At 45.6% G+C, this 10945-nt stretch overlaps 2 protein-coding genes across 2 annotated transcripts in view; one reads left to right on the top strand and one right to left on the bottom strand.

Annotated features, from left to right (window-relative positions):
• ELK3 (ETS transcription factor ELK3) overlaps positions 1 to 10381 on the bottom strand; it is a 31244-nt gene extending 20863 nt beyond the window's left edge. The window contains exon 1 of the mRNA XM_042816288.1: positions 9990 to 10381. The gene's annotated coding sequence lies outside the window, so the exon portion shown is untranslated. The remainder of the gene's footprint in view (positions 1 to 9989) is intronic.
• The window catches only part of LTA4H (leukotriene A4 hydrolase), a 56636-nt gene continuing 55447 nt past the window's right edge, over positions 9757 to 10945 (top strand). The window contains exon 1 of the mRNA XM_042815889.1: positions 9757 to 10040. Coding sequence (XP_042671823.1) covers positions 9757 to 10040 — 284 coding nt within the window. The remainder of the gene's footprint in view (positions 10041 to 10945) is intronic.

Here is a 10945-nt window from a genome sequence, read left to right as displayed (position 1 = left end):
AAAAAAAAAAAAAAAAAAAAAAGAGAAAGGAAAAGGGCCACCAACCTCCCCATTTAATACCAGACCAGGCTGCCTAGGGCCCCATCCAACCCGGCCTTGAACACCTCCAGGGACAGGGCTTCCATAACCTCTCTGGGCAGCCTGTTCCAGCACCTCACCATTCTCTCTGTAAAGAACTTCCCCTTGACATCCAACCTGAATTTTCCCTCCTTTGACTTAAAACCATTTCCCCTTGCCCCGCTTCTATCTACCCTTTCTAAGAGTTCACTCCCCTCCTCTTTATAGGCTCCCTTTAGGTACTGAAAGGTACCTGCAATTAGGTCACCCCACAGCTTTCTTTTCTCCAGTCTGAACAAGCCCAGAATAATCAAGAAATCAAGAATCCATTGAAGATCAGTCTGCAGAGCAACACATATACCATGGGAGGTTACAGAGCGCTGCCAAGTCTGTCCAAACTTCTGCTAAGAAACATTTGAAAGCACAAGGCAAAAGCCTGAGTCAGTCCTCGCACTTTGTTTCTCAACAGAGATGCCTCCAGAGTGATAAATAGGATGTGGTTGGTGAAAAGTCGATGATTCTGCCAGAAAGGAGGAAAAACAAATATCGGTTTGTTTACTTAGGAAGTTTTCAACTATTCATCATCCAAGGAGATCCTGCTGCTAATTTAATTGGCCTGGAAAAAATAAGCTCACATCTAAGTGTGTAAATATACCTGTTTTAACATGATGCAGAACTTTCTCTGTTAAAGGTTAATAAATCAAACCAAAAGTATGATCTGCATCCAAGGCACTTGAGGGACCTGGCTGGGTGCATGAGACAGAGCGCTGGTCAATTTTCCACATCCAGCAACCAGGACATTTCCTGCCAGAGCATCCTCTAAGTTCATCTATTGTGTTGAAACTGCAAAAACTTTCTAAATCAGGACTTCCTCCTATTATACTTTAGAGGCGTCTTTCTGGGAAATGCAGATTCAACTGAAAAAAAAAGGAAAAAAAAAAATAGGAATTCCTGCAGCACCACCCAGTGGAAACGTTAGAAAAAGTTGGAGAGTGCCCCAGCACAGAAGTTCCGATCTGCACTACAGTAATACTGCCACATCAATCCAAACTGGTCTAATGTGCCAGAAAAGCAAAGGGTTTTGCTGGTGATGTCCTCAGCAAAGCCATACAAGCTATGCCTGCTCTACCACTCCTGTGTAATAGTCCTTTCTATGTGATAGTTTAAGAGATTATTGACAGCAAAGTGTAGCAAGTTATGGGGTCTCCTACTCAAGCAAGAATTCCCACTGCTACATCCTCAGTACATTTTAAAAAAATAAACAGAGTCCTGCAGCTAAGAGCAACACAAGAGACAGCAGCGAGACCCAGCAAAATACAACATGCTAACATAAGTGACACTGCAGAAAAGAAAGCACTGGTGTCGTAACACACATCTAGAAATGGTTCTAGTAGGCATATTTGGAAATACAGTGTTTTCAGTTTTTCGTTTTCTTAATTAATCAAAGGAAGCTGAGGCGGGCATCCAAAGGAGTTCAGTTCCACTGCCTACACAATAATACCAGGAAGGACTGGTCGCCTGCCAAGGAGGTGTGATGATGCCGCCCCTAAAACAGGGCTGTTTGCAGAGTCTCCACAAGGATGCAGTTCTCCAGTTCCTTACATAAGGATGCAAGAAACTATTTGAATCAGACTGAGCAGAAGCCCACAGCAGGAGGAAATACTGCTAGGCTAGCAGCCTCCCAATGAAAGGCTTGAAAAACAACCTGCTCAACTATTTGTGAAGCTAGCCAAAAACAGAACAACATAAATCTACAGTGGCCCCAGCCATGCACCTTGGGAAAGATGTAAAATGAGTGCAGGCTCCTCGCATTGCTTTCTGTCTCCTCATGTGGCGCACATCTGTGGCATGCTGGCAACACACTACGCTGCAATCAGAGGGACTTCTGGTTCCAAAGCCAGCTCTATGTGTTTATTTTCCCCACAGGACTTCCTCTTAGATTTCTGCTGAAATTGGTAAGATGCAGCCCACGGTTACTGGACTGTCCAATATAAAATTTCTGAAGTCTCTTTGATAAATTCAGAGACAATACGTACAGAGAAACAATGAAAAACAGCAACAAAAAACAGCTAAAACAAGAGGGCTGATAGAATCATAATATCACTAAGACTGGAAAAGACTACTAGAGCACCTCGTCCAACTGTCAGCCCACCAGCACCATGCCCACTAACCATGTCCCTAAGATGATGCAGCCTTCGGGAACAGCAGCTATCCCAGAAGTCTACTTGACATCCCAAGCCATGATCATTCCTAAATGCTTTTTCCTTGTCAGTACTCCTATCTTAAACCAAAGTACCAAAATTTCCAGTGCTCCAACAGCAGACCAAATGCTCTGTGAGTTATAGTGGCTGTAACATATTAGATGGTGTATTAATATTATCAGCTGGATCAAACGGTGCTTTTAAAAGATTTTATATTTCAGTTTTTTAAAATCATCTTCCCCTATTAATGGATTTTTCTGACATTTGGACAAGCATGTCATAATGCTGTGCTGACAGGGGAGGCTGGTCAAAATGAAAGGAAATGCAAGCTCTGCTCAGGCTCACTGAGGCAGCTGGACATCTCTGCAAGACCCGCAACTCAGCAAGGTTACAGCCAGAGCTCCACTTCCTATGTGCACTGAGTTGTCAGAACACACAGGATTAGCACAAGAGTCACTGAACTAGTCAGTAACATAACCAGCTCGCCCATACATTCTCACATTGCAAGAGGATTCAGTCACAGCATTATACTGGAAGTGGTGTCATGCAACTGGGCAGATGGTAACATATGTGCATATACAGACATTTCACCCAGACAATCCCTTTCCAAATAGCACTATCTTAACAGTTCACAGAGCACGAGCCACAGTGCAAGTTCCTTAATCATAACTAACGAGCAACTAGTTGCAATGCCAGTAAAGGCTTATTATTTTTCATTTTAAGTGGTATTAATTCTGAAAGGTCTCATAATGAGAATACAAATTAAGAATTTCTCTTACATGTCAAAATCTCAACAATCTGGTATTCTCCTCCCTTCTCAGTGCTAATCAAAATTCTGTTATGCATGTTTACCACGCGCTAAGCTAAACTGAAACCCAATTGAAAGACTATTTTAGCTTCTAAGATTACTCACTTGTCTAGAACACCAGCAAGAACTTGAAGGTCACACCCACACACTTCCCCTATCATCACCCATCAGCCACTGGAATACCCAACAGAATGTACCTTAGAATACATGAGATGTCAGCCAACAGAAGGTTTCACTGCTGGCCTCCTGTACTGTCCATGTCCTGTCTATCTGAACTAACTGCCATGGTGTGGCAAGCTATGAAGGAGAGAGGGAAACAAGAGAGTATTTCAATAACTACAGCAAACTTCAGAAGGACAGCCTAGAGTGCCTGTGTTTAGAAATGACATCAATAAACCAACTGGTCTGTTTGTGTCTCTGCTGCTCTGGAGAACCAACAACAGCCACGATTTTGACCTGCACACTGATTCCAGGATGAGAGCTCACATTTAAATAAAGACGATATCCCCCCTCCTCAATTTGGACCAGACTGCACCTGTTTTAATGCATCCCGCTCCCAGGAAAGAGCAGGAACCAGTCCAGCTTTGATACTCTTTGGTGGACGTATGTGCACCAGAGAGCCTCCAAATGAAAGTGCTGTTGGGAACAAGGAGGGCAGGACAGGCACACTGCCTGTACCAGCCCCACATGACACCTGCAGAGTGCACCAAACCACGCTGGCTGAGTCACCAGGCTTCATGGGCTTCTATGTTACCCAATTCCCATCTCAGCCATATTAGCATATCACAAAAGAAATGCTCTGAACATAGACAACTTTCTCCAGATATTGCTAACAGCACCAATAGGAATCTGCTCTTAAAGTGCTTTTTAAAGATTATTTCTTCTCGTGAATTACCGTAAATTGCTGAGAAGAGATAACAGTAGTGCTCGAGTCTCTAAACTTCTTGTTTATGCTGTACCATGTCTTGATACAACAGAGGCCACTCAACGTTACCACAAGATAAGCATTTACAACTATAACTCTCATTAGCATCCTTCCCCAAAAGCTCACAGTAAAATATATCTGTTCAATTTGCTACAAAAAAAAAGACAAAGAGGGAGACAGAGACACAGTGAAGAGGTGCTGTCACCACATTAGAGGCAAATGGGTGTGTAATAGAAATGTTTTCCAGATGAGCTGTAAACTGTTCTGCAAGATGACAGAGGGAAACATACAGGAGGACATTCAACTGTAGACATTTTGATTCTTTAGATGAGTTCTTTACATGTGTTGAAGCACTGGAACAGGTTGCCCAAGGAGGCTGTGGATGCCCCATCCCTGGAGGCATTCAAGGCCAGGCTGGATGTGGCTCTGGGCAGCCTGGTCTGGTGGTTGGCAAGCCTGTATATAGCAAGGGGGTTGAAACTAAATGATCATTGTGGTCCTTTTCAACCCAGGCCATTCTGTGATTCCATGAGTTCTATAACACAAGTCTATTCTTATCGGTACAACTGCAGAAGTGTTATTTTACACGGATTTCTTTGCTTCACCAGCATTTTTGGAGGAAGACCCATCTGGTAAAATCACACTATCAGGATTTAATACTTAGGTTAGTGCTTAGAAAGCCCTTACCAATTTGGAATGACTGGTAAGAATCAAAAAAATTACAATCAAATGATTCACTATATAATTTAAAGACAGTTAAAATAGGGAGAGAATGAGAAGAGGAAAAATTGCACCCCACACCACTGATTCAGTTAGCATCCACAAGATTTAAAATATAAAAAGTATCCTTTAAAGCTGAAGAAACTAAGTGTTATTTGCAAATATGTGTAGTAATCAGTATAAGATTATCCCAGCTACATTTTCAGTCTTCAATGACAGCAGAGTAAATTGGCAAGCAGAGACTCAGACATGACTTAAATGATTCTGAAATGAGTCTGGGGGAAATCTCACAGAGCAGGCAGCATCATTTGCATGCTTAGTACATGTAGACACTGCCAAATTTAAAGCAAGGCTATGACAGAGCAGAAGGACTTGCTCAGAGCAGGCAAATGGCACAAAGCTAGCAGGAACCAAACACTAATGCCCTAGTGACACTCAAGGCCCAGCTTAGCAATGCATATCAATGCTTGCAACGCGCATTCACGGAAGCACTGACACACTCAAAAATAAAGACACATCTAAGTGCTTTAAAGAACCAAAACACAGCCTGTGGCTTCCTACAGAAATTCTTCTCCTGAATGGTCTAAGCTGTATCTAACTCCCCACATGTAGGAAGAGAATGTGACAGAGTTTAGGAAACTTTCTTCACATGGTTTATAGACATTCATCTTGGAAGTTCATAGGTGTGATCCCTGCAGGTGAGCAGTTTCCAACACGCAGTTCATGCATGTAGGCATCAGCAGACTCCTCCCAAAGGAGGGGCAGAATGCAGGCACCAAGGCATTGCTACAGACTGCCCCACACCACTGCTCAAAGACAACTGCAGATCCCCAAACCACCACAACGGTTGCCACAGGGCAAAGGCAGAGGTGGTGCTGCTAACCGTAACGCCAGAGAAGAGAAAAAGTTTCAGTGGAGCTGCATTTGCTAATGGCACTACAGAATTCGGTGCAGTGTTCGTAAGTATAATACAACTTGAAATAATGACCTGAATATTCAGTAACCTGTGAGATAGTGACCATGAATTACATTGATCAGACACACCGGCAGTTCCAGAGCACTTTTTGGTATTGCAGAAACCACCACAGTATCCATGTAAAATTAAACATGCAGAATGCCTGCAGAGTTACCAATCGGTGCTGAATTAACTGGCATGTGATATTTTCATATCAATATATTTCTGTGCCAACGCTTACAGCAGGAATTTTGTTTAGTTTTTGCTATTAGAAAGGAAGCAACTCTCCCTCCAAAAGCTCGTGGGTTAAAATCCACTCTTAAAAGCAAACCCTTCAGAACCTGAACTGTGGTCTGATTGCTGGTATATCTAAATCCACAAGCAGCTTACAAAAGGTGTAAAGACAATGGTGTACTTTCTTTGCAGGGAGCACAGAGACGGGAGCACTCTGTACTCCATCTGCTTTGTCTGCAGACACGTGGCCTGGCGCCTTGCAGAGCAGCGAGCTGGCCTTCCTGTACCCACACCTTGACATTCTCCTGAAAATCATGACTAACTCTTTAATCATTCCTTACTCAACAAAACACTTCAACATGAGAACAGATACATTCAGTCTTTCAAGAGCTCTCAACAGCTTCCAGAATATTAGTTGATTCACTTCAGAAGCCACACACCAAGTAAACATCTGCCTCATGATTCAAGACTGCAAGATTCCCTCTTGCGGACAGCACGGAGGGGAGAGTCGTGACGAATCACCCCTCGCATGTACGGCACAGGATGGCTTCCAAGGGCCCAGAAGTGACAGCCTCTGCAGGAACCATTGGGTGTGGTTACAAAGACAGCAGCTCAAAACCAACAGCACCCTTTGAAACCAGCCCGGGCTCGACACATCCTATAATCAGTGTCCCTTCCTGTAATCAGACTCACAGCTCTACGAGGGATGCAAAAAGCTGCCTTTGGACGCACTGCATACTGGAGCCACCAAACAGAGATAACTGCAACCACACGAACATACAGACTTTGCACGAGGTCACCATGGTGCACCATATACACACATCACAGACAGCCAGACGTTGGTTCTCCCAGTCCCATTCCACTCTCTCCAATCTTCAGTGGCCAAATGTCTTTTCATTTCAACATTACTTTTTTCCTTTGATTTGCTGAAGCAACTTAATGTCATGTAATTGCACTCCTAAAGCTAAGATTCACATTCGTTATGCAGCTGCGGAAACCCTGTGTCCATAAGCACTATGAGTACATGTAAGAGTATGGCCTGCAGGGCAAGCCTTGAGCTCCAGTGCACCTTGGTGAACCTGCCAGGAGACCTCCCTTCTACAGCAAGTCCTCTGAAACAGATTTGTTAATGAAAGCAAGTTTCAGCTTCTGTCATACTGTCACTCCATCAGTAATACTTTCCTACAGGAATACCTTGACTGTAACACACCCTGAAGTTGGCTTCTGTCCCAAGAACAACGTTATAAGAAAGTGAAGTTTAGACCATCAGACCTAGAACACAGCAAAGGGGAATTCTTTGGCCTTCAGAGTGAGACACTTGATTTGTTTTTATGATTTAAGCTGAACAAAATATTAAGTAATAGGGACACCAGTAAGCAGTGAGAATTGATCATAGGTAAAGGCAAAGTTTTATTCCTGCATATGAAAGCATCCGTGTGCGTTGTGTTTTGTAAACACAGTTACAAGGAAAGCTGTGCTGAGTTTCTCCCCCTGCGCCTGTTTTAGCTGCTGCATATAAGAGTTGGTGGTATCTAAAACGATAAAGGCCTGTCAGTTTTTATTCTTAGGAACAACTCACAGAGGTGATGAGAAAACTGAGATATAAGCAATTATGACACCCCTATCTCACCCCTAAGCCAGCAGCATGTAATCCTTTCACACATGATAGACTTCATAAATTAAAACAGGGAAAGAATAAAATCATACTTTTAGTGAAAAACTTCTACGGCACTTGAATTATTTGAGTCAAAAACCATCATGTTCTATTGGATATTGGGATTTTTTTCTCTTCTGAACAGAACGTATGCTGAGTGAATACTGTATATGAACACTACATAAATTTCCTATCTGTCTGGACAAATGTGAGTGGTTCATCCACACTGATTCAGCAGACGGCACACAGAAATCCCACCAGCATTTAACACAGCAGTGGACAATAAACATGCCTATTACAGAGGCAGTATTTCAAGGAAAGCCTCTTCACTAGAAGTCTTGGTGCTGTCTGCTGACTGCTCCATCACATATCCCAAAATTACTTTTAATATTCTGCCCATTAATGCTCCTCTCTCCCTCTCAAAAACCTTACAGAAGAAATTAACAAACAAACAAAAAAAACCCAGAACACAGCCCTCACTACCCAATGACTGCATTCACCTGGAAGAGTTTAGGCGTTTTCTGTTTCATGTATTCTTTTTAAATTTTTCCCTGCTTAACCATGAAACCAAGAGCCATCCAAGTCTGAAGGCTGTGACACCAATCTACTAATAGAACTGCTCCGTATAGCAACAGTAATGAAGAACTGTTTTGTGCAGCTTGGATACAGAAAGTACAGGAAACACTGAAGATCCTCAAAGGTAAACACGTGGTGCACAGCAATTATCCTCCATCCAGCCACGGCTTCTTCGCACAACACTTGCTAGGTTTAATGGTATCACATGATAATTCAATTAAGTAGTTGAGTATTATTTCCTATTACTTGCAATTTTAGTCACATTTTTTGGACATGAAGGAAAAAAAAACACAAGCGAGACTCCATTTTCTGTTTGCTCCAGACCATTCCCCACCCCCCCGAAAGGCTAAAACTGAAGATCACTGGGACATACCAAAATCCTTTCTAATTCTGAACACAGGCACTTTTTCATAACTACCATGGAAATAAATGACCACAAACTAATTACGCAAAGCACCGACTCAAAAGCGATGTGTACAAAATAAATACAGCCTGACAATGCAACATGCAAAGTGCCCATAGGGTGATCTTATAGGACTGAATGCTCAGTTCAGACGTGCTCAGGCCTCAGCACCTGGGCACAGGAGTGTCTTTTCACAGCGCAACCACACTGACTGTCATGGATGCAGAGTGTGTCTGCCTTGAGCTGCATTGCATGGATCCCACTTCTTGCACTACACCTTCTGCAAGCATTTACTGCATCGCATCCAATCCAAACTGATCGGGAAGTCTGTAAGAGCAAAATACAACACGAACCACAACCTTCTGCTTGAAATGGGACGCAACCACTGACTTTTCAAATCCCCATGACTGAAAAGACGCCGCACCGTGCATACTTGTCTCAGCACTGCGCCCCTAAGTAAATAAAGATGTAACTTGTCTCCCTTTCAACTGCAACGCTAGAAGGGCTGTCAGGGCTTCACAAAACCCTCCTGTGTTAGGGAACGGAAACTCCTAATGAGATTAGTTGGTGTGTGTGCAGACATTACTTAGCCATGACTAAATGGGCTCTCTTCCTGCAGCCAGTGGAAAATTCAGGGAACTTTTTCCCCCTGCAGCATCAGAGTCCCTCTAACCTTCAGCACAGCCAGATCCAAAAACAACTCTCCACTTTCTCTCCCTTTCTCTCTCTCTCTCTCTTTTTCTCCTCACAAACATTAGCAGTGTTTTTAGGCTGGTGGTGGAAACTACCGACGGCAGCCAAGGGGTCTCGGGACAGAGCGGGAGGGGGAGGGCCGGCAGAACGCAGAGGACTACAAAGGAAACTGTAAAAAGAGCAAATACATAAACCTGAGAGGAAGAAAACCACAGAGTTTCTTTGTGAGCAGCAGTGACTCATTTTCAAGATGTTGTCTGCTGCCAGTTTCAAACCGGAAGCGCATGGCAATTAGTCTTGCTGTTTCCAGACGAGCCAGAAACTCTCCCGACACTTTTTTTTTTTTTAAAGCCCCTCGTGCAGTTCCCGCTGCAGCCTTTTTCCCCCCCCCAATCCCCCCTCCGGCCTCCTTCGCCCTCGCGGAGGCTCCGGGGGACCCCTCCGGCGCCCCATATCCGCCGTGACACCGCCCCGCCGCCGCCAGCGCGACGCTGCCTGGGGGAGCCGAGCCGTGAGGCCGGGGGGACGCGATGAGCCGCGGGGAGCTCGGGGCTCGCCTACCCCCGGGACAGCCTCCGGCTCCGCGGAGCCCCCGAGGCGGCGCTCCCCGCTCCCCTCACTCACAGCGCTCGACCCTGGGCAGCAGCCCGATCCGCGCGGGGCTCCTCGCCGCCCCCTCCCGCCCTCCGCCCGGACCCGCGCTCTCCCCGCAGACCCCCGAAACTTTGCGGTTGTTGTCCCGGCGCTGCGGCGCTGTACCTACCCAGAGCGTGCGGGTCCCTCCCGCTGCCTCGCGGTGTTCAGAGGGAGCCGGGTAAAACCCCCCGCTTTCCCATGCTGACAGCCTTCTGCAAACGCTCTGTTGCTGTTGTAATGAGATCCTGATTTTTTTCCCCGTTTTTTTTTTTTTTTTTTTTCGGTCGGGGTGTGTGTGTGTGTGTGTGTGTCTGTGTGAGCAGGAAGTCGGAGCAGTCAGACAGAGAGCCGGCTCACTTCCTTTCCTGCATTATTCCCCAGGCGGTTTGCAGTCTGTGTAAACAGGCTTTTCCTCCCCTCTCCCCTCGCTCTGGCCACTGATGTGCGGCATGGCTGTAACATAAGACACACGCATAGCACGGCACTAACGGGAACTCCGAGCACTCACGAGGAGCTCCCCCGACCTCCACCTCTTCCTGTGCTACACCCCCGGGGAGGAGCCTCGGCCCGGCCCGGCGGCGGGGGTCGGCCCCGGAGCGGCCCCGCAGGTGGCATCGCGGTGTCCGGATGCGGAGCTCGGGGCCGTGCGTGGATATCCCCGGGGTGGACTTCAAATTGGTACTGAAGAACAGAAGGCGGCAGAACGATGTGGCGTAAAATCGAGGAAAAGTACGCGCTAAAAGTCAAGCGCTGCTCAAATCATCGAATCTGAGCAGAGCGTTCCCGCTTCAGATAGCACAGACCAGCAGAAAGGCACTGAGCGGGATTTAAGCTTTGACCGGTGACTTTCAGACCTCGGTTCTCAACCGTGTGTTTGGATTTGTTAGAATGAACGTGTTGCCCAAGGCGTTTATATCTTTATGTGGCTTCTCTCCTATCTCGTATATCTGCATTATTGAATGCTGCGTTCAATTCTGGGTTCCTCAGTGCAAGAAAAACAAGGAGGCCCTGAAGTGTTGTCCAGAGAAGGGCGACACAGCTGTGAGGTGTCTGGAGCACAAGTCTGATGGGAGCGGCTGAGGG

The sequence above is a fragment of the Centrocercus urophasianus genome, unplaced genomic scaffold (assembly GCF_019232065.1).
Source record: "Centrocercus urophasianus isolate 14NV4802_14NV808 unplaced genomic scaffold, USGS_Curo_1.0 seq_15, whole genome shotgun sequence".
NCBI lineage: Eukaryota > Metazoa > Chordata > Aves > Galliformes > Phasianidae > Centrocercus > Centrocercus urophasianus.
The sequence above is the reverse complement of the archived record's forward strand: the minus strand, read 5'-3'. Positions and strand labels throughout refer to the sequence as shown.